Consider the following 24,343-nt stretch of genomic DNA (forward strand, 5'->3'; position numbering starts at 1 on the left):
GAGCTACAGGAACACTTTAGTGTCTATACTGATCTACGTCACTGTGGGACATTACACACGCCGAGGTCATGACCCGTCCCAAAGGCCACAACCACTAGTAGTTTTCAGTAACCCGCTAGAGTCTGCATCCTCTAGACTGCTGTGTGTCACTGCCTCACTTAAAGTGAAGCTTACAGTTTTGTTTAATACCCTTCTCTTGCATTGCCTTTTTAAACATAGTAATGTTTGTTTCCATGTTGTAGTTGTTGTTGTTGTTATATATATATATGTGTGTAAAGAAATGTTTCAAAAATACAGTTTTGATCACATAAAAGCAGCCTTGTTAGCATTAGAGATTTCTTTCAAAAATGATGATGATTAATAGCAACCTCCTAAAATGGGAGTGAAAGATAGCAAACTATTAATATTTCAATGGAGACATTGGTGTCCAAAAGTCTGAGAACACTAAAAAAATGTATACAATTCCAATTGCATTATAAATTATATTATCAGCATAACAATTTGAAAGAAAAGTTAACTGAAAAATTAACTAATTCTCTTAATATTTAGTTTGTCCCCATTTTGTTTTAATGACAAAAGGCTGTGTATAACCTGATGATCAAGCTCTCCAGTATGACATGAATAATGTCCGAAATTGACTTATTTGTTTAGTGACGAAGAAATTGTGCAGAACCATAAATATCTCATTTTACATCATTACTTCACACTTTATTTATTCCAGATTTAAGTCTCAATAGCCCCGTTTTTCAGTGTGGTCAGACTTTTTGGATCCCATTGTATATTTGAAATCATAATCACTGAACAAACTTCTTTTTGGAAGCTACCACATTGTTTATAAAAGCCTTGTGACAGAAGCAGGGCATGCTGCCATTTACTACTGTTTTTATTCATCAGAATGATTCATTGATTTTCAGATGGTCACCAATTAGCAGAGACATCCTCAGGATATTCAATATTGGTAAAAGAATGCAATCAGGAAATCTAATGTCACATCACCTGGAAGCCCGACCATCTCCTCAAACCATTTTTAGTCTTCTTATTTAGTCTGCAACACACAGTCATTTTAGCATGAAACACTGTAGGAGTTTAAATCCATCTACATGTGCTTTTCTGAGCTGTCTGTACAGGTTTAACACACTAACTACCAGCAGCTGTTTCTGAAAGTGGCACTCGTGGAAGCACTGACACATTCCCCTCAATTCTTTAATGGACATATCCCCCCACACCCTGTACCCCCCCCCCCCCCCCCACTATTAAATAGATGCATGTTTGTGTCTGCTTCACATACACACACTCACACACTAGCTTCCTAGCAATCAGAGGCTGAGAATAGGAAGAAGGGAGAGGAAACGTCCGTGCATTCACAGTCTGGGAACAAGGGGTGAAGGGGGGAGACAGAAAAAAAGCGGAACCTGGAATTTGCAGAGGAAAAAACAACAGCCTTCCAAAAATACCCCTGACCCATCCCAAAGCAGATAAACAGAAATATTATTCCTTTGTTGCTCTGGCCATCATCATTTTCTGTTGCCCCTTCCTCGCTGGCCAGGAAGCTCAGTGGTAACTGCTCATTAGGAGTCTCATCAGCCTCCTGCTTCATGACGGTCACAGACTGAACATCACAACAGCTGAAAGACAAGCACGGTTTCCTGTTAAAACCATCCCATTAATCCCACTTTCAGTGCAATCAGGGATAGTTCTCCCCAAAATAAACCCGTCATCATTTACTCACACGTTTTTCCAAATCCATAAGAACACAAAGAAACATCATATGAAGAATGTTTGTGGTCACACAATGAAGTCAGTGGCGTCCAAAAACATTGATTTTCATAGAACACTCTTATAGCGTTTTGCACAATACATATTGCATATTTAAATGTTACAATCAGAAAGTATTCTGTCATCAGTCAGAGATGATGAATGTCAAATGTCCATATGGCAGTAATATACAGCTATAAGTTATGTGGTTTGTAAACATCATGTATTCAGACACAATGAACATGTTAGGCAAAGATTCTAGCTTGAGATCTTAATGATTACACAATAAGTGTAAAATTAGACAGTTTTGTATGACAATCCAAAGCTGCCATCGTCTGGAGTTGCATCTGGACTGGCATCAGCCATCATTTTGTCATTTTTTGGGTGAACTATACCTTTAAGTTTCTTGTCTGACATGAACAAACTTATATACTTCTTAAATTAATTGCATCATTCCTTTGGGAGTTGTTATTGACTTTTTATTGGTATTGATTAAGTCATAAGGTAGTAATCAATGGGCATCCACTGGCTTCCATGAAGTTGCATCAGCGTCTTGTTAGATCGACTATACACTTTACCAACACTTTACAACTGTGACAGCCTGTGACATAACCCTTGCAATGAGCAATTGTGTGTCAGCACTTTAAGGTCACTTCCTCTGACCCCAGCTTCCTAAGTGATTCAATTTTCTCCTCAATAGTCTGGTTCTGAGTATTCTCTGAGAGACAGCATCATTCGAATGGCCATAATTGTGATAAATCTACTCTGGGTTAAAATTTAATTTATATGAAAAATGTGGTACCGTGTTGACTGACATCTATTCTATAATACGCTTTCATAAATATTCATAAATGTCAAACATTACTACACTAGTCAAATAACCTATTCTGTGTCTGCTGGGCTGGATGAAGCTAGTTCTAAAAGAAAAAGAAAAAAATGAAGACGATTGCTTCATCCATTAACACGCTCCTTGAATAATGGATGACCCCATGACCTGAAGCGTTATAGATGTGGGCCCTGGTGGTTAATTAGGTGAGTGGTTAACAAGATCTCTGGAGAGAACCCTCTGAGAGTTTAAAAGCATATTTTAGTTATGGAGTTGGGCCATCTATCTGACTAATGTGTATACATGCTAGACAAAGCCGAGATATAAACAAAGACGTTTTTTTTTTTTTTTTCGTAAAATGAAAGTCAGTGCAGTCTAGTGTTGTTTTGGAGCCCATTAACTTATATGTGCATCATATTTTGTGTCGTACAAAGAAAGTCATACAAGTTTACAACAGTATGATGGTGAGTAAATGATGATAGAATATTAGCTTTTGCCCTTTAAAGATAATTATTTTATTTGACGTATGTCAACATGTTTTGTTTTCTTAATATCGCTATAAAAACTATTTCTGTAGTATGTTTTACTGGAGTATGTTTTACAAGAAAACATTATAATAGTTTCATCTTAATTTTTTTTTACATTGAATGAAATGTTATCTGCAGTTTCTTTGTAATTTTATGAATTTTACAAGCAAATCTGAGTGACTTTCTTGTTTGTTTAATTTTAAACAAAGTAGGTGTAATACCTTATAAAAACATGCTAGCAATATGCTAAAACATGATAACAGCATCCTAAAACCTGCCATTAACATGCTAATGTGTTAGAAACATGCTAACATTGTTTCTATTTATCTAACTTTTAAACTGCAAGCTTTTAAAACTACTTCAACTTAGTTTTTTTCCAACATACAGCTTTTTAAACCTTTAACCATCATTAACCTTGGTTTTACTACAAATAAAATGATAAGATGCTGCTTCCCCTAGAGGGTGCTTTGGGGAATGCTTCTTGCATGATCTGTGTCTGAAGCATGAGTGTAAACATGACAATGAACTTGACATTGGCTGGCGGCAGGCTACGATGGCACAGCTGTTGTGGCCAAAAGTATAAAAGGGCACCTGTATGTCATCCACTTCTTTTCTGAAGGAGACATGCAGGAATTCCTGAAGCATGGCAAAGGTATGGAGCATCTCGTTCCCCTTCTCAGGGTACTATGGTTACATGCATAACTGGAGACGTTCCCTTTTGAATGGGGACTCACGCTATAACCCCAAAAGGGCGCTATGGGAAACAGTATACCAATGCCGCCATGCTGAAGGGATGAGTGCTTTATTGGTTGAGCTAAGTCAAAGACTCATAGGAGTCCTTACCCCTGCACCAGCAACACGATCATAGACTGGAGCTTCTCAAGAACAGAGGCCTCAGCAGGAGCCTAACTATGTTGTTATTCAGGCCAGCGTTCTAGGAGGCTCACAAAGAACCTAACACTTAGAGCTAACTGGCCCATGAAGCTCTGCAGAATGAAGGTCTAAATGCAACACCTCTCAAAATGAGAGGCGACCTAGTAACACACCATACTAAAGTCAGTAGCAAAGGAGGCTCCCAGAGAGCCTAACAACCTAGCATACTACCTTACCACCTAGCCAAGCTCTATGACCGGAGGCCTTGACACGATGACTCTCTAAAACGGGAAGAGGCCAGCTATGCCCCATGCTAAGGACATCCTATGGAGGCTCGCTTAGAGCCTACAACTCACAGATGCTGCCCTAATGGAGCCCTGACAAGTGGAGACCTCAATAACGATAATTATATGTAGCGAGAGGTGCCCTGACAATGCTCGCAATAAATGTCCGAGCTCTAGTAGCAGAGGACACACCATGATGACTCTCTAAAACGAGAATATGAAAAACCACACCACATGCATAAGATACCTGCAAAAAGATGTCCTAGCAATGCTCTGGTGAATGGAGGACTCAATAAAGATAACTCTCTGTATAGCATGAGAAGGCCTGATGACACTCACAGTAGCCAAGGAGCCTCACGAAGAGCCTAACAACTCAGGACTTTTCTAATTCCTCAGCATTAGATACATGAAAAAACATTGTGTTATTTGAGTCAACAAGAGAAGCCAAAAAAAGGAAAACTTCCTGTTTGACTCATCCATGCTCTGCCTCTAACCCTACCACAAGGTGCAGGCATTCATCTCTCTTCCCTCAAGAGAGAGTCAAGCCCGGGTAGAACCAATTACTGCGACTGCATCAAGAAAAGCACACATCTAACCTCAAGCATGCTAGTTCAAACGAAAGCTTCTATCACTCTAAAAACAATTATGAGAGACCAGACTAGAATCACTATAAGTGCCATAAACTCCTTCAAGAGCCGAAGAAGTTCTTTATCTGTCTCTTGTAGTCAATCTCATGAATGCATCATACTTAGCACATACTCTTAGAGAAGACAGCATTCCAACCAAAAAATGCATCCCACATCACTCGGGAATGGGGACAGCGCAAATGGAGCTTTCATCGAGAAATCTGCATTGAGCTCCCTCAGGAGCTAAACACGCATGTGCCTTAATCATGTACAAACAAATGTCTCCTGAAGACAAGAAAGAGATTGACGTATTTCACAGGTGCCCTTTTATACTCTCGGCCGCATCAACTGTGATGCCATAGAGAGAAGTCAATGTCAAATTAATTGACGTGATGCTGGAGGCATTCCCCATAGCGCCCTCTAGGGAACAGAGCGCGAGTTCCCATTCGAAAGGGAACCATGGATAATTTTTGTAAGGGAGAAAATACTATTTCAGTCTTTTTACTTATTATTTAACTCAGTTTGTTACTTTGTAATTATTTGTGAAAATCTACAAGCAATTTCTGAGGGGAAATTGTTTCGAAGTAAATCCTACACCAATTGTATTATGTATCGCAAAAAGCAGCCATTTTATTGTGTTTTCATTAGTTCTCTCTTTAATCAGATGTGTTGAGGGAGCATTTTGGGAAAAGCATTGCCTACTATAACCTGCAAAAAGTAAACATAATACAGGACTGAAAAGGATGTTAAGTTCAAGATAGTGTATTTACTTTTACGAAGCTTAACTGCAGTGTAGATCTCACTTGTTGACTGATTATTGACCACGTCACGCCCCCAGATGGCTAGTCATGTACCCCATGCAACAGATTACCCAAATTCTTTCAGACCTTTTGCCAGTATAACCTTCCACTCCTACATGGTAACAAAGAAAGTAGACAAAAATCTGAGTTTCACTCATGATTCCAGTGTTGCCCTCTGGCACCATCTTACCCCTCTTAGACCATTTACCCTCTATCTCATCTTCCAGTTTTGCAGGGTGGGATAGTGCAGAGACAACTGGGATTATCTTGGGCTACAGACGTTAATCCCATTGTAGCAAAGGCTTTGCAGAAACTGTGCCCCCATGTGTTGCTTTTGGCCATGCTCCCAAGGTGCCATGTACCTAACCACTGGGATTCTTTGTACTTCACTAACACTAACAACACTGACAAAGTTTTGAAGGTAAAAAGAGTCATATCACTAGCTGTACCAGGCTTCCACAGTGAACAAATACACAGAGTAAACAAAACACATGGTTTTCACTTTTGTTCACAGGCAAAGATCTGGATGATAAGATGTAGCATGTAGTTGATTAATAGAGTATGTTTTCTGGGAAGATTAGCACATGCTTTAATTCAGTCTCGCATCATGCTCTAAACCCCTTACATGGCTGCAGGTGGTCTCTCTAATCTACGTTCTGAATCTCAACCACATGTCTTCTCTTATAATCGAGTCAGGAAGTGGAACTAGTCTCTTTCTGTCATTAGCCCCACACTAGCTGGATGCATCAGGTTCAGCTGCTGCTCTGGAGGTGAGAGAACACAAATATGAGACTCATTCAACCTCATTGTTTCATTATAATTGTTGCATGGTTAAGCACGTCAGGAGGAGTGACATTTGAATATACACTATTATTCAAAAGTTTGGGGTCAGTAAGATTTGTTTTCTAAACACATTATACTGTTGTTAAGTAATTATTCATTAAATTGATCATAAGTGACAGTAAAGACAGTAAAGTAATTTCAATTAAATGCTGTTCTTTTGAACTCTTCCAAAACATTTTTAACAATCTTGCCAACCCCAAACTTTTAAGCAGTAGTATACACTTGAATTATGAAGACATGGAAGTGGAAAAACTTAAAAACATAAAAAAAAATGATGTTTTTTAATGCTATGATGGAGTTGTTTTTAATATACATAATTTACTGATTCAAACACCCACTTTCTGCTAAATAAAACAGCCACTAATGTTGCGCGTGTATCTGAGAAGTTCCCTTATTCTGCATTTCAATGTACAATTTAATATATTTTTATGTACTTTTCAATAGGGTTTCTTCCAGAAGGTCATGATATGATGGATCGCAACAGCTTAAAATACAGTCATCAATCGTGGTTTCAACAGAACAACTGCCAGTAACAGCATTCTTGTGAGGGATGAGAGGAGTGCTGGAACAATGCTGTTGTGTCAACATAATGTGGAAGAGAATGGTAGAAAAGTTCCAAAACAGGTTCAGAATGATAGACAAGCTCTTCTCAGTAGGGTGATGGTTGGGTGCTAGTGATTTTGATGAGAAACCTTCATGGCTCGCCAGCAGACAAGATGTCTTATTAGATCGCTATGCTTGAGTCCATTTGTATCTATATTCATTATGTTCAGAAGTGTGTGAAGCCAAATATACAACGAAACATGAGCAACTCCGATGAATGAACCTTCCTCAGTGGAATATTTAACAATGAGTGCTGTCTTGCTTTAGTCATTTGCTGATGCTTAGCTAAAACAAATAGAGCTCTGAACTATAATCAGTGAAACAGGTGGCTTATATTGCTGATATACAGCCTCTCAGTTCAGCACTACTGATGGACTGGATATTGATTGGCCAAGACAGATTGTGGCTCAGAGATCAAATGTAGCATCGCGGAGTGTGAAACTGCCATGTTTTTAATAGGGGTGTAATCCAAGTGGACCAGGGCCATCTGCCTCCACTTCCAGTGCTGGCAATAAAAAAAGTGTTGATAAGTCACTCCGACAAAAGAAGCAGGTTTGTTTTATAAATTCTGTATTTACAGTAACAATGCTGAGAACTTATGCATGTGGTGATACGAAGCAGATGTAGCTGTCATAAATAAACCATAATGAACCTTATAATAAGGAAAAACCTTCTTTATTTATTTATTTATTTTTATTTGCTATTGGTGATCTGGCAAATTTAAAAAAATATATAGACGGATAGTATATATATATATATATATATATATATATATATATATATATATATATATATATATATATATATATATATATATATATATAAAATCTACATCAAATGCTTAAAATGATTATCCTTCCAAAAGCTGGTTCATTTGTTCGGAAGAGGCAGATCACCAGAGTGATCTCACAAATCGTCAGATCTCTAATCAAAGCCAAAACAAGAAGACATATATTGTGTATAAACCAGACAAATGTGTAGTGGAGGGAAGTGGTGTAGACACAGGAGGAAAAATGCTCTGTGATCCACTGTTTTGCTCACCGCAGGGGTGATCTGAGGACTGAAGAAAGTCCTCTTGGGACTTTAGTTCGTTCAATTCCACAGTCACAGTTTCTGGATCAGATAAATGAATAAATGAGTTGAAGAGTTTAGTTTTATGGTGTTATCAAATGGCCATCTTTAAAGTAATTACAGTAGGAAGTTTCATTATTCTTACTAACAGCAGCATTTATGTATTTTCTTAATTCTACTTATTTATAAAAAAAAAAGATATGTAACAATATCTTGACATGCTTAAGTGTTCAAAAAACACATTATTTTTCAAATACTGTACATTATTGTAGGTCCTCTATACCCCGCTTCTCTCAAAAATGTCATTTTCTACAAAGTCCCTCCTTCTGACAAGCGCTCTGATTGGCCATCTGATCCAGTGCATTGTGATTGGCTGAACACAAGCACTCGTCGGAAATGTAACGTCCCTTTCCATAATCGCGAGCTTCATCTTTCAAAATAAATGTAAAGACAGTTAATAATATCCTTAGTTTAACCATCAGTTCAAGCTCGAAAGGGGAACAGAGTGGTGTGACTGACACAGTGATGAAGCTCGTATGTGTTTGCAGTACACAAGCCACGGACGGTTAAGACAGCTGACTCCACTCTGTGACCCTGTCTCTATCTCGCTCATATACACACACACACGCGCGGGCGCACACACATACATACACGACGCGCAAAACTCTGCATTTGAACAGTCAATAGCAAATACTTGACCTAATAACAAAACATACTTACAGTAGCTGATTCAGAAGCGCCAGATTTTCGTAGCAAAGCCCGAATTACCTCCTCTCCTAGGTTTACGAAACAGTCGTCCATAAAATGCGTGGCTGTTCTGTTGTAAGTAATCTTTCCTAAATGCATCTACTTTCGGAAGGCCAAATAAAGTGCTTTTGCTTTCGCCTAGATACACACAGCATCTCCCTGACATGGCTGCTTCAACACTAACTGAAACCACACCTTCTTTCTTTGCGTGAACATATTTCCACATAGTGACGTAGACGTGTGGGGGCGTGTTTGAATGAGCCGTTTTAAGGGGGCATGGCAGAGTCTTAACTTTGATAAGGAATATTTCTTTGGATTTGAGACTTTAGTCTTTGCAATTACAGATCTTCTTCATGCACCAAGAGCTTGTACACTCCAAAGAGAAAGGAAAAATTTAAATCGTACCATATGACCCCTTTAAAATAACTTGTTATTCGAAGATTGGTTTTATCTCCCTTTTGAAAAGAGACAAAGAATGGTAATTTTCCACATTAAGCACAATGCACTAGAACATCAGCAGTGTGGATGCATGAAACAAATCTATCTATAAATGCTCAGTTGTTGCTTGCACAATGTCTGTTTAATTTGAGACATATGGCACCAGAGGAGATAAGACAGGCAATGTTTTCCACAGCTATCAAACCAGAAACCGGCTTTCTACACAACCTCCTGGGTGCAAAAAAACGATACCATCAGACTATAAACCCTGTTTAATGATTTGATGAAAACAGGCTGATTTGGACCATGCTGAGTTGGGAATTGCTATTTTACTAGTTGCAAAACAAATGAGTTGATATGCCTTGTGGCATTGTGGACTAATGCACTGCTTTCTCCACTGAAAATCAGTGATTGATTAATCAAAATAAGCCAAAACAAACATGTCTCTGCTATGGATAATTTGTTATAAATTGTGCTTTTAACAATTAATTCAGTTCATAAATAAGATAAATATCAGTGAAAAGGGTATGTCTTTCCATCACTTTTTCTCTCCCTTACTCTCACTCTTTCTACATGAATTTTCTTTCATTTTATTGTTTAATTTGTTCTGGCCACCATCGGGATGGCAGGTGTGTAAATATGACTCATAAACCCTCTTCAGTACATCATCTTCATAAGAAAAAAGAAGAAGAAGATAAATATTGTGTCTCTGCATATATTCGAAAGCAGACAAGATTTGAATATGATAATAGCAAATCAACAAACACTTCTTTCACATATCAGGGTCTTTGTAAACATCCACTAGAATTCCATTTTAAAAGTGCCTTGATAAATGTTTAATAAAAACACTAACCTGTTAAACGTGAAGTGAGGCATATTAATTATTATTTATCATTATGGCTGCCCTTCCCACTAACTACCAACTGCCCTATTGACCAAAAGCTAATATAAAAAGAATCCCATTAATAATAATCTGATAAAAATGTATGCATGTGAGGTAATTACAATTTCTAAATATTATAAATATATTTCCCCCCAAAAATTATATATATATATATATATATATATATATATATATATATATATATATATATATATATATATATATATATATATATATATATATATATATATATATATATATATAAACAACAGAGGATGGAGGAAAAGGAATTATAGTTTAGCAAATAAGCTGATTTATATCCTCCCTCAACTTCAGACCTAATGGGATCAATGAACCACATCTGGCTGTATGGCTGCTCTATGATTTAAATATATATTTAAATATTGAGCTTGTTTTGAACTTAATCCTATTTTATAAACTGTAACCATAATAAGTGATTGATAATGAGATATTCAAGCTGTCATTTCGGCTTACTACTAAATTTGACAGGATAGCCAGAGAAACTATATGATGCCTTGTCTTAAGAGCTCAAATGTCACAGCTAACCACAAAGCAATTAAACCCTCTTTCATGCACTTTCGCCACCTGTGCATGCATCAGGCGTTTGCTTCAAATTCTCAAGTTGGCTCGTTCAGAGCGCTCTGGCAAATGGAAACACGGCTGAAAATGTCACATTATTGTAATGCAATTAATGCACTGCTTGGATGCGCCGAGTCTCTCTCTGTTCACACTATCGATTCTAGCTAAATGAACAGGTTCAGTCAGTCAGTCAGTCGATCAGAAGAGAATGCGCGCGCTCAATGTACCACCAGATGGTAAATAGAAAATCCTCAAGCGACATGACAGTACAATAACACACCCAATCAAAAATCAATAACGCCTGTGGACACTGGCAAATATGGAAACTAGGGATGTCAAATTTCGATTATTTCCATGATCGATCGTCGTTTAAATTAACGATCAATTAATCGATTAATCGTTAACCATAATACTGCAAAATGCGTCTATTGCAGGCACACAGTCAGCGGTATGACAGGATGTGCAAAAGCCACACACACACACAAAACGCTCTCACTTGAATTAAAGAGGTTTTAGTCTGAATAAAATGCTAGCAGCAGGATTATAAAATGAATAGATGCGATTATGATCATTTGATAAAATGAAGAGAGCGCGCCATTCTTTTGAGGTCATTTTACTTTGTTGACAGTTTCCAATCCCGCACGGAGAACGCTGAACGCGCATCTTTAAATGGTTTTGTGGTGCTCGTTGTTGTATTTTAAAGCACAATTGCAATGTTTTCAACTGACATTATTGTATAAAATTATCCGAAATGTGGAGCGCGTGTGACTGCGCTGCACATTAAGTGAACTACATCGGCGCTGCTGCACCAAAACACAGTTGCTCACATTAATTTGATCCTGCTGGATTCTGTCCTAGAAAATGTCCGATTTTTAAAAATCCGGCATACAGCGCATTAGATCGTGACAGTGCATGCGTGCAGTCGAGGATGAGCGAGCGCGGCTTTGGCTAGATTTATTTGGAGGTTATTGCTCATGTCTCATTCGGCACAAATCGAAATGTTTCCATATTCGCAATGTATTTGAATGTTAAACTATTATTTATAATGTAAACTAGGCTTGTACTTAACACGCATTCGCATATAGACGGAAAAGATGATCATCTTCATATGAGCAAAAACGTCCTTGGAACAGCAGAGAGGACCGGTATACTACGGTCTATTTAAACTGACCAGTGTAACCTTTTAATGTTTAGTTGACATTTTATTTTGATAATGAACAGACTGCGATGTAAGTTTGAATCGCTAGAATACGTGTGCAGCAGGCTCCGGGGCGATCGAAACAGCTGAGACATTAAAAATATATATATATTTTCCGCAGAAGTGTTTACTTTCATTTGTGCACACTCACAATAAAAACAGAAGATTTGTGCTCTTGTAAAATAAAGCAAACAAACAGAATGCGTTGTCATCCTTTTTTTTTTTTTTTTTTTTTTGTGAACTTATGGAGCGCCCACACTTCTGTTTTAAATCCGTTAATCTTAATTAGCCTATTTAAGTCGGATATATTTCGCATTGCCTATTTAAAAAAAAAAAAAAAAAACATGAAAACAAATTGTTATTTTATGTTGGGCCTATTACTTAGTAGGCTATAAATTTTCCTTAAAGCATCCCATTTTGTCCCAGGGCTTAGAACCTGTGCCCTAGTCAGGTCCATGCAGAAACTTGTGAACGATGCTCGGCGTCACCGTTTAGTGACAGCAGTGAATGCTCCGGGAATGTGTCGGTCACAGCGCCTATTAATCGCTGTTTTGAATCCAGCAATTATTTATTTAGAAATGATAAGATCTGATTATGACAAGTGTGGTATAAAAGCTTTGTTTATTAGAGGAATAATAGGTTAACTGGAAAATGTTAGCTCGCGACCATGCTTTTGGACCCCATAGTCTTCATTTACGCGGCTTTGTTCTGGTTTGCCGGTTGGTCACGAATTTCCACAAATTCAGTATATTTAGGCATCGTTTCTTTTCCTAAATCTTCATAGTCTAACCCTCTAATTTCCCAGGTTTATTTTATTATCTTTCGCTTTTAATAACTGTTTTCGCATCTCTTACTGTGGTAAACATGGGAAGGGAAATTAAAGATTTCATGAATTAAGAATTCGTTCGATTTATTAATTTGTTCCCTTATTTCACTTAAATCATGGGTTATTTAGGGAACAAAATTAATGAAACATGGACAATTGCCACATTAATAATTCGTAGGAATGAATTAACAAGTTGTAGGAATGAATAGACTACCTGTCCTGTCACTGTGTCCCGCAGCCCTGCAAAGCGCACGATATAAAACAGTTATCTGATGAAATGATTAGTAACTACATTTCTATTGCATTTAATGTTGAAGAACTTTTATGTTGTTTCTATTTTAATGTACTTTAAAGTTTAAATCACATTAAAAGCTTAATTTGTACATTGTGAATGAATGATGATGCTTTTATATATCGTCACCGTCACTCACAGCCGCTCGCACGTGTTGAGTGCGCATGAGCCGCATGCAGCCCAACATTGAATCGGTTAACCGACCATCGATAGCCTTAATCGATTGCATCTCTTATCGACAATTAATCGATCATCGATTAATCGTTGACATCCCTAATGGAAACCAAACTAGAAATAGGCTACTTTCGATTTAAACTTCTTTGTAATTTGCAATGATATTTATTTTCATAGCTATAGGTTACAATCCAGTGCTTCATGAAAAAAACTCAAATTTTCCAATTAATTTTAAATCGCCTAATTAGTTTAGCCTATTAGAAATTAAATATGCAAAGATTGTATATTATGAGTGTTTACATATATTACATCACATTTTATTGAGCTCATACATTGTTGGCTATGTTTGCATTTAAACTAATTTTAAGATTGTAAATATCTTTTTTTTTTTTCGAAATACAAGTCATTAATAATACAGGCTTACACCTATACATGTCGCAATTATTATCATCACTCATCCAAAATGAATGATTCAAAAAACACCATGGCACTTAGGTTAAAGAGTAAAATTAAACCGCAGTAAAACTGGAGTCATTTACATTATCTTTTTTTTGTTGTTGTTGTTGTTGTTAAGGGGAAAAGAAGACGATGTGTTTTATGGCGGTTATGACAAAATAAAAACTGATTATCATACAGCTGAATTGTTATCTCACCCCATCGCTGGCAGAGGCCCGTGTGAAAGCCACATGAAAGCCCTCGAAACGCGCTTCTAACGAGGGGCACGCGACTCAACAATAATGGCACGCTGTATTTAGGCTGACAGGACAGCGCGTGCAGCACATGTATCAAATTAGATGAGGAAATTTTATTCAATATATATTTTATTAATCAGGGTTTATTTAGGCATCACTTGGAGTGAGCCTTTGATTCTTTTAATAATAATAATAATTATATATATATATATATATATATATATATATATATATATATATATATATATATATATATATATATATATATATATATATATATATATATATAATTATATATATATATATATATATATATATATATATATATATAGGCCTATATATATAATTTTCTTTTTTTATGGAGCTTCTTCACATTCAAATATCACTATAGTGGTTTCTGGGTCACTGTACCGCAGCGTTATCCTACTATCCTAGTTAGAGAAGAGGCTCTACGCCGAAACATCAGGTAAGGTATATAACCCTACACTGACCGTGCACGCTTTCGATAGATATAATTACCCGCGCAATTGACTGGAACGGGGACAAACGAGAAGTAACAGGCTGCGCATATAGGCAACGCTGTGCGAAGTTTTCTCTGTTTTTTATTTTATTTTTATTATTATTATTTTTTTGGGATAAGGGAAAATTGCACGCCGTGAAATGATCAGCGTTTAACCGTGCCTGCTTTAAATATGTCAACAGATGCTGGGCTTGTTAATAATAACTCGCGCTCAATTGGTCATCATCCGCGTAGTGGTGGGTATTAAATGTGGATATCATTGTTGTCGAGAGAGGGGGGCTGAGTATATAAAGTGGGCGGCGTTTCGTGATAGACAGTTTATATAATGAGCAGCGCGGACACAAAGCCAGTATAAATACTGCAGTACGTAAGAAACAAGTCTTCATTCACGAATTACATGAGAAGCGCGAGGATACAAAAACTGCGCAGTGCTGACGCACAAAGTTTAGAATCAAAACAAGACATTACCATTGACAATAAACACATCGGTGTGCCCACTGTGGAATACTAAACATGCTCCGTGGATATCCTAAGACGAAGAGGGGTAAGACTGGATGCTGATATTCTAGTTTCACCTTCACCTTTTGGATAACCTGGAAATTTGAAGTGCTCTTGCACACTGAAGTGCCGTGCAGCGTGGACGCGCAGGGGGATATACCTTTTAACTCTTCGGCATTTGTTTTCATTGCACCCTTTTTCACTGGAATAGGCTCTTTCGGGGAATATAATCGTGGGTGACGCGGCTGCCCAGGAGAATCGAAAAGCATGGCAGCTTGGCTCACCTTTCTCATCGCAATTTTCACGACCGTTTTGACGCAGGTAAACATCCAAGGTCCTGTGGAAAGACAGCAGAACCCCGTTCCTCTCAATGTTTTTCTCCAGTATAAGGAGCACTTTTGTAGGTAAGCCAGTGTTTGCAGTGCAATGTAGTAATGCATGTAATTTTTCCCTTTAGATATTTGGATCTGGTGTTTTCGAACTCGACCTTCACGAGTTCAAAAATTTCAACGGCTTGCTCGCAAATGGCAATGCATGCAAGCCTGAATGCAGGACATTCTTCCGAGTTTGCCTAAAAAACTATCAGGTGGTAGTGTCTCCAGGTGACTGTATCTTTGGAAGTGCCATAACGCCCGTGCTGGGGACAGACTCGTTCAGAATCATGGGAGGTGGCTCTTTCAGCACACCGATTCGACTGCCGTTCAACTTTGGCTGGCCGGTAAGCTCAAATGCAACTCCTTTTGATCGTATGTGAGCTGAAAACAGAAGGCGATGTGATTTATTATAGTTTTGGGGTTGCAGCAGCTTGTAATGTACAGGTTCAACATGTGTAGACTAAGAGTTTTGTTATTTTATCACTTAATGCAGTTAGTTTTGATGCAGTTAGTTTTTATTTATAGGCACATCATTATACACATCCTTTCATGCTTTAATGATTTGTGGTATCTTGTGTTTTAGTTATTAAAGGCCTAAATCTATTTCTTTTTCCTCCTAGGGTTCATTTTCATTGATTATTGAGGCCTGGTACTCCCCTCACGCGGATCTACCTGTAGGTAAGATTCGATTTTATCCACTAGAGGGCGACACTTCGATGTTGTCCATATCCTGATTTTCAAGTTTGTATTTTCATTAGAACGTTTTTTTAATATATACATTTCGTTTCCAACATTTTATTAAACCTTGGTATGATGTATCCAAATCCTAAGACAACGTTTCATTTAAAATGTGCAAATTTGTAAACAATTTTCCTATTGCTTCAAACACCTTTGCATTCTCATGCTCAAACACAATTGAACTTCCTTTGGTTTATTTTTGGCGTGGGAAAGCGCAGTGGGCTTTGGTGAGAATACACAGTGCTTGCCAAAACCATCCGACTGCATTTTCCTGTATTTTACACCTTTGTCTGTCCCGCCCTTAGAATGGGATAATACCATGGGAATATTTTGCTTAACTCAAAGGAAGAGGAAACTTAAACATAAGTTTTACTCCAAATGTGTCAGCTTCCCAGAACTTACAGTTGGTCTGCATTTTTCATTTTTAAGACCCTTTCAGAAAACTTAAAATGAAAAATATCATGCCACACTCTGACCTACTTATTTCATTAAAGCTTTTTAACCTGTGAAAAAAAAGAAACAAAATAAAATAATAATTCAGCAATGGCCTAATTACAATTTTCTCCTTTTTTTCTAGACACATACAACCCTGACTTGCAGATCAGCTTTTTTGCCATCCAAAGAAAGTTGGAAGTAGGGGCTGAATGGTCTCCGGATGTTCAAAGTGGGAAGCAGACGGAGCTAAGTTATTCTTACCGGTTCATCTGCAGTGAAAATTACTACGGCGACAGTTGTTCCAAAAAATGCACGCCCAGGGACGACCGTTTTGGCCACTACACATGCAACCCAGATGGGCAGTTATCCTGTCTCCCTGGCTGGAAGGGGGAGTACTGCGAAGAACGTAAGCAATCAGAGATCACAATCCACTGGACTCTATTCTTGAAGAGTGAGGCTTTGCTTAGGAGTCTTGCTTGTACCACTCATTTTCAATGGAACAAAACAGAGCATGTATGAGTGATGTTAACAGTGCTGCCAGCAAACCTTAAGTTATTCCATCAGGGATCAAACTTTTAAAATGAATTTTTATAGGAGACTTTAGAAATGGAACAACCAGAGATGTTTTGTCACCTCTAGCACAATTAAACTTACTCACAGGTCATTTGTGATATGCAAATTTATAAGTAACTGATAAATAACACTTATATGTGTGTGTGTAATAGTTAATGTTAAAATATTTTGTTTGTTTAATGTTTTGTCAATGTTCCATCCGATGATGTCATGGTAGGCGATATTGTTCGTACCTTCTAGCTTCCAAAAAATCAATGAGACACGATTTTGAAATGTCTCTTCTATTTCTATACAAGTAAAAGATAAATGTCCCTTCAGGGTCTTAAAGATTGGATTTTGACTTCGGTTTGGCGTCAATTGTGTCGAGCAGGAGTAACGTTAAATATAAACAGTGTGCCGAGATGGTCCCGGGTTTAATGAAAAGCTTATGTTTGCCGATCGTATGACTGTATTCATTTGAGTCTTGTGTGTTTTGCTCTCGGCGTTTTCTTTGTACTGCTGTAGTTTCTCTGAAAATGCACGGTGTTGATCAGGGCGCTTACACAGTTTGTATATACTCTAAGCGCGCGTGCTTGGTAATTTAATCCTGCACGAGCGTCATGGCAAGCACGCGCCGGGTTAATCGCGCCATTATTATCCGCCACGCGCCACGAAATTGTAGTCCCCATTGTTGCGCTCCAGCGTAGCAGCTGCAAATGTGGTTCGCACAGACTACAAACAACAATAGGGGCAGCTGTCCGTTACTGGGATAGAGCATCTGCTGTGGTCTAACCAGCAGCTCAGTGCAGGTCGTGTACCCGCTCGAAATCAATGTCATAGACAGCTCAACACAGGCAACAGTAAATTACCCGCATCTAAAGCAAGTTACCTCGCCAGACAGGTTCTGTAAATTGTTTTCAGTGAAAGAGATGTAATTGGATAATAGCCATGCACTATGCTGATAATGAACAAGTGGTAAACTTCAGTTTTTTTTTTTGTTTTTGTTTTTTTACAAGAGCAGCTGATAGTAATTTAAAGCTACAATACAATTGTGGATTTTACTCCTATTGTAAAATGTACTAAAATCTCGAAATAGCGGTTTAGTCCAGTCCAGTCTGGTTTCAGATACCACAAAGCTTAATGTAAAGAATAAGTCCGTCACAGTTATTCATTTAAAAGTCAGAACTATATTACAGTAGTTCTGCCCAAAATCTGGCTAAGCCAAAATTGCTTGTTCAGACCAAATAAGGTGTTCAAACAAACAAAATCAATGTTTTGTACACTATTTAAAGAATCAGTCTCTGAAAGGCTTACTTTTTAATTAACGCATAATAAGCTGGTAGAGAAAAACATGGGGGAAATGACATGCAACACATTATATCTTAACTACTGTTAACCCATGATCCTTTGACTAACAAGTCCTTTTACTTTTAATGCAGCGATCTGTCTGGAGGGGTGCAGTGAGGCGAATGGCAATTGCTCCAAACCTGGAGAGTGTGTGTAAGTATACAAAGCCTGTGTATGAAGTGTGGAATATTCCTCTTAATCCCTGTCTTTGCATACGTGCATACGTCTACATAGTATTTGCTCTCTTCTGACCCACATACAGGATGAGGCTTATAGAGTAACATTGTTATTCAGCTTTTTTCATTAAAAATATTTTGACAGATACAGTTTGATGGAAAAAATGACCTATGCGCATATCTGCTTTAGTGGGGTTTTAAAAACAACCATATATAAAGTGTTTCTTTGGCATATTTGTGTATTGCAGGTGCAGAGAAGGATGGCAGGGTAAACTTTGCACAGAGTGTAGGAAATATCCAGCTTGTAAACACGGCACCTGTCAGCAACCATGGCAATGCAACTGTAAGGAGGGCTGGGGTGGATTGTTCTGTGACCAAGGTAAGCATAAAGCCTTAAAAGATACAGTAACTTACTAAATTTCTCACTCTTGTCTTCACTGACCTCGGGGTCATAGTAATAATAGAGCTTACTGCACTTTAACTCAGTGATAGTTTAAGATTGAATAAGTAGATCTGTGACTGAAACATGGGAGAACTTAAGGTGATGCTGAAAAATATGACCCTTTCTAGGGCTCACGTTTTTTATTATTTCCTTCAAAATAGATTTGAACTTTTGCACACATCACAAGCCATGTGTGAACGGAGCCACATGTATGAATACAGGTCAGGGTAGTTACACCTGCACCTGTAGGCCAGGTTACACGGGGGTCAATTGTGAGCTTGAGGTGCGAGAATGTGACAGCAGCCCATGCAAGAACGGAGGTCTTTGCTCGGTGAGTAATTATTTCATGAAAATTCCAAAACCTTCATGTTTTAATAGACGCTGAGTGATTTGGATGCATCCGAGTTAATGAATTTGATTAAACCACAAGCATTTAATTAATTTATTATTTTTGTATTTGAATGTGAATTTGGACTGGAATAAGGACAAACAAATAAATCCTCTTAACAATAGACTTAAAAAAATAAATCACTAAAATATGATAGACCATCTTTGATATTGAAGGCAATTTTATCATCCCTCAATGTCAGATTATTCATTAATACTGTCTTGGAAAAACTTCAGGTTTAATCAATGTTCATGTTATGACCTTATTAATGGATCCAAGCATTCTATGAAAAGCCTCTTTCTTAACATCTAGAATTACTGTACAAACAAAAAACAATGCAAATGGCTCCATAAATAGCTGTATGAAACATCTGCTTCCTTTCTCACCCTATAGGATCTTGACAAAGGTTACATCTGCACCTGTCTGTCTGGCTTTGAGGGAACTCACTGTGAACACAGTCTGCTCACCTGCGCAGACTCCCCGTGCTTTCACGGCGGTAAATGCCACGAGAAAGACAACGGGCGCAGTTACGCGTGTGACTGTCCTCGAGGCTACACGGGTCTGAACTGTGAGAGAAGAGTGGACAAATGCACAACTCTGCCATGTGCCAACGGTACGAGAACCGATATTCTCTGCCTCTTAACTTTTCAATTCTGAAATTTTGTGGATGCAGAGATCCAGATGTGTGTGTGCATGCATATCTATGTAAAATTAGTCACTGACACCTGTGCCACTGATCCACAGATGGCTTGTGTGTGGTCCTGGGGGGTGTTCGCATGTGTAGCTGTCGAGCGGGCTTCACTGGCCAGCGCTGCGAGATCAACATCAACGACTGCGCAAACAACCCCTGCGCTAACGGCGGCATGTGCTACGACCGCATCAACAACTACGTCTGCTCCTGCGCCCCGGGATACGAAGGACGTAATTGTGACCGGCCCTCCAACGCCTGTTCGTCCAGACCCTGTCTCAACGGCGGCTCCTGCGTGGGTATCCCAGGAAACCCCCCGGCCTGCTTCTGCCCCAGCGGCTTCACTGGACCCCACTGTGAATACTACTCCGTCACCGCTCCCGTGACCAAAGAAGAAACTCAAGACCGCTTCCAGTGGGCTGCGGTTTCTCTGGCCGTAGGTTTGGTGGCTCTTGTGGTTCTGCTCTGCATGGTGGTCATCGCCCTGCGCCACATTCACAGGCAGGCATCCGGAGAAAGGACTCGAGGCAAAGCGATGAACAACATGTCGGAATCGCAAAGAGACAACTTAATCCCCACCTCCCAGTTGAAGAACACTAATAAGCAGGTCAGCTTGGAGGTGGACTGCACACCTGACAAATCAAATTACATACACAAGAACTGCCACTTGGACTACAATTCATCGAAAGAGTTCAAGGACATCGTATCCCAAGAGGACAAAAGTCATAAATACGAAAAGTGTTTAGAAGAGAAAATACCATTGAGTAGAATGTACAGGTAAAGAGATGGATTTTACATCACTTTGATAAACAGAGGTGTTTGGATGAATTGTATTTGCTTTATCATGCTGAGGTCATGCTACATTAGAGTGCTGCACATTATATTAACCTTTGCACTTAGCGTTGGCTTGATGACCGTAATACGAACGTCAATACTGGCTAAAAGAAGTTAAACCTCGATATCCGCAACCGCAACACACATTTACGCACTTAAATCTGGATTTTACACACAGACCCAAAGGCATTGCCAGCAAGAAGCCTTTTTACCCCGTTAAAGGTTTTTTATTGATTTGGACCGCACAACAAAGGCGCTTTTTTCCTCTTAACAGGCATCAGCCTCTGTAAACAAAGCAAAAGAACAAAACGCTATAAAGCGAAAAAATGAGCTGGATGCTTTCACCCCCATCTCCGCTCAATAAATAGCGGCCCCATGTGCTTTTACTTTGTGTTAACATGAAGCGTGATTTGTGTGTGCAGGGAAAAGCCAGAGTGTAGGATATCAACGATATGTTCCCCAAGGGACTCCGTGTACCAGTCTGTGTTTGTAATAGCAGAGGAGAGGAGTGAATGTGTCATAGCAACTGAGGTAAGGAGGATCGCTTCATTTCTTAATGTCTGCATGTTTCAAGCAGGGATCTACCGGCCATGTTCCCAGTTTTATCATTCTGTCAGTGACTACTAATCTAGCCTACTGGACATAGTACTTAATATAGCACTTAAATTACATATTTAAAATTACATTCTTCTGTACGTATTGAGAGCAATTCATCAATTCCAAAGCATGATCTAAGCCTCCGTTCTGTTTTTACTCTTTCCACAGGTATAAATCACAGGCCGATGTCTATGAAGAGAGGAGACAAAAACACAATCAAAGCAGAATCACTTTCTGGATTGTTTACAAAAATACTTAAGAGACTGGAGGTTTATGTTGACGTCCACTGCTGCACTGAGAAACTTGAGAAACTGGAGAGAGCAGGGTCCTGCTCATCGAATGCAATAGTTTAGTTTTATGTTGAAGAAGTGTTTGTGTACAAAACGTGTACAGTCCTGGATGATTTCTGAACTATTCTGCTACGGTATGTTTCCCCCCCCCCCCACTCGAGGACTGAAAGGAAAAGGGAACTTATTCAAAAAAAAAAAAAAAAAAAAGATTATTTTGCGGTAATCATGGACATGTCATCCGCCAAGTAATCAATAGAAGGTGCCAGGGACTTCCAAACCTTCAACCAGCATTGCCAGCTATGCAAGAACGAGGAGGGGAGCACCAATCAGAGCTCAGCTTACCCAAACAAATCAACGATGAGCGCTATGAATGTCTGGAAAGAAAAAAAAAACTGCTAACATCAATCAAGCAGACTTTGTGCTCTCCTCTTTACAATAAGATTGTAAGCAGCTGAAAATTCACAAAAAAGCCTTAAAACATTAAATAGAGTGCTATGTTTGTGCCCAGGGTCTTCTTGGATTGTTTTGTGAGAATTTAATCAACATGAGGAAAAGAAAAATAACTTAACACGCAGAACTGTGCCAGCAAGATCCAAGAGGAAGTTCAGTTGACTTCTTTTATGCAACACGGCCCATGAGTACAAGACAAGAAGTGGACAGAAACAGAAAAGCAAAGCGACTGCTCACCACTGGCTGCCTACAATTAGTTTTGAGAATACAGAACCAAATGTAATTTTTTTAAAAGTGATTATTTCCAGAGTTAATTTAATAATATCACACTGCTCTTTATACGTTTTATACTATTATTTTGTATATAATGCATATTTATAAGAAAACAAACATCTGAAGAATAAAAAAAAAGTTCATCAGATATTTTTTGTTCTTACTGAGAGAGAATTTCTAATTTGTTCTAATTGTGTATACATTTATACATTGATATCACAAGGGTTTGCATTTATTCCTTCTTTCAAAGGTTACAAATGAACCATTTTCTCTCAACCCTGATCCACCACCACCACACACACATTCCCCTTCCCCAGTTATAGATTGGCTTGAAATTTAAATCCGTTGCCTCGGATACAGGCCCCTTGAGCTGGAAATTTTGAAACAAAGACGGGCGAAGAGCGCAAACCAAAGAGGAGCGGCCCCTCCTCAGAAAACCGAAACAGATGCCCCAGGGTGCAACCTTGCCCTTCCATTAAAAAAAACAGCAGCATATGCCGCCCCTCACACCGGGCTCATCATGGCGCTGCTCAGCAGAACACCCATAAAGAAAATACACACACGTGTCTATAGACGCAAACGAGTTCCAGGTCTGAGGGCCTCAGCCTCACCTTCGGGGCTAAAGGAGACATCTCAAAACCCAACAAAAGTATCAACTGGAGCTGTGTACGTGGCCTTGGTGCCTACAGATGGGTTTCAGTGGCATTGTGTACTCCACACATGGAACAAATGAGAAAAAAAAGCAAGGTTCAGAATAAAAAAATTATTCCGTGCAGAACAGGCTGTACAGGACCACCTAAAGGGTGCAGAGCTCAGCTAAAGCTTAATCTGCAATTTTAGTAGATGTGCATAACAAAAAAGTAATAATAAGGCAATTGGACTTTCATTTGATGTTCAGCTCCAACATTAATACTTCCCATCAGTTCTTTCCAAATAATTCATCACCCTGGCCAAAGTCAACACTGTGAGACCCCATGCTAGGCACCAGAGGGCCATGCAGGAGATGCATTTCTGAGTTAAACCAAGTACGAAACCACAAATGGTTTTCCAGGAGGTCAAGCTCTGGCTTTTTTCCATTCCACACACAGCAACATAATCAACAACCGACAACAAATCTATGCCACGCAAACACACTCCACACACACACACATCCTGTTCATCCGTGTCATCTAAGCATCCTTGTCTTTGCTTCTAGCTTCCTAAGGACGCTTAGGAAGAATAAACATTTCGGAAAGGTTCCAAAAGAATTTCCGTCAGCAGCCAGAGCATTAAACACTTGTTATCGCAGCAATTAGTCTTGTGCTAAAGCTTTCGCAATGCAACCTGTTACCCGAACCCCTCCTGCTGCAACTGCAAGTGTGTGTGTGTGTGTGTGTGTGTTGCTCTCTGGCCTCTGGGTCTAAATCGCATGGCCAGGCATTCTCATTGTGTTATAATCACTGCATCCTGTTTGTGACCCAGTGACATCATTTCCTGCTTCCTGTCTGATTAAAAAACGCAGAACATGCCGGCACTGGCCAAACGCTTTTCTCACGCATCTCCTTCTTTCTCCGTTCTCTGTATTTGTACGGATCCCCAAAGTTTCAGGAAACGAGCACATAACACATAACAAACAAAAGGGAAGGGGGGCATCAAATCAAGACTACTGATTTCTTTTCAAGAGTATTTTGAAATCTGGGCTGT

At 38.8% G+C, this 24,343-nt stretch overlaps 1 protein-coding gene across 1 annotated transcript; it reads left to right on the forward strand.

Annotated features, from left to right (window-relative positions):
- Positions 1 to 14,914: 14,914 nt before the first annotated feature.
- On the forward strand, positions 14,915 to 22,805 carry dll4 (delta-like 4 (Drosophila)). Its single transcript, XM_026233110.1, has 12 exons — positions 14,915 to 15,122; positions 15,288 to 15,397; positions 15,534 to 15,794; positions 16,071 to 16,128; positions 16,766 to 17,029; positions 18,615 to 18,675; positions 18,947 to 19,077; positions 19,302 to 19,471; positions 19,922 to 20,141; positions 20,273 to 20,993; positions 21,473 to 21,581; positions 21,816 to 22,805. The coding sequence occupies exons 2-12, from the start codon at positions 15,344 to 15,346 to the stop codon at positions 21,819 to 21,821; spliced, it is 2,055 nt and encodes a 684-aa protein (XP_026088895.1). The 5' UTR covers positions 14,915 to 15,122; positions 15,288 to 15,343; the 3' UTR covers positions 21,822 to 22,805.
- Positions 22,806 to 24,343: the final 1,538 nt, after the last annotated feature.

This window comes from Carassius auratus, chromosome 45, assembly GCF_003368295.1.
Source record: "Carassius auratus strain Wakin chromosome 45, ASM336829v1, whole genome shotgun sequence".
NCBI classification, from domain to species: Eukaryota; Metazoa; Chordata; class Actinopteri; order Cypriniformes; family Cyprinidae; genus Carassius; species Carassius auratus.

What these genes read in the sequence shown, in the direction of transcription:
- dll4 (XM_026233110.1), top strand. Translation starts at nt 15,344, where the DNA reads ATGGCAGCTTGGCTCACCTTTCTCATCGCAATTTTCACGACCGTTTTG. An exon ending in TCACGCGGATCTACCTGTAG is followed by an intron (nt 16,129 to 16,765) that starts GTAAGATTCGAT and finishes CTTTTTTTCTAG; the next exon opens with ACACATACAACCCTGACTTG. An exon ending in TCCAAACCTGGAGAGTGTGT is followed by an intron (nt 18,676 to 18,946) that starts GTAAGTATACAA and finishes TGTGTATTGCAG; the next exon opens with GTGCAGAGAAGGATGGCAGG.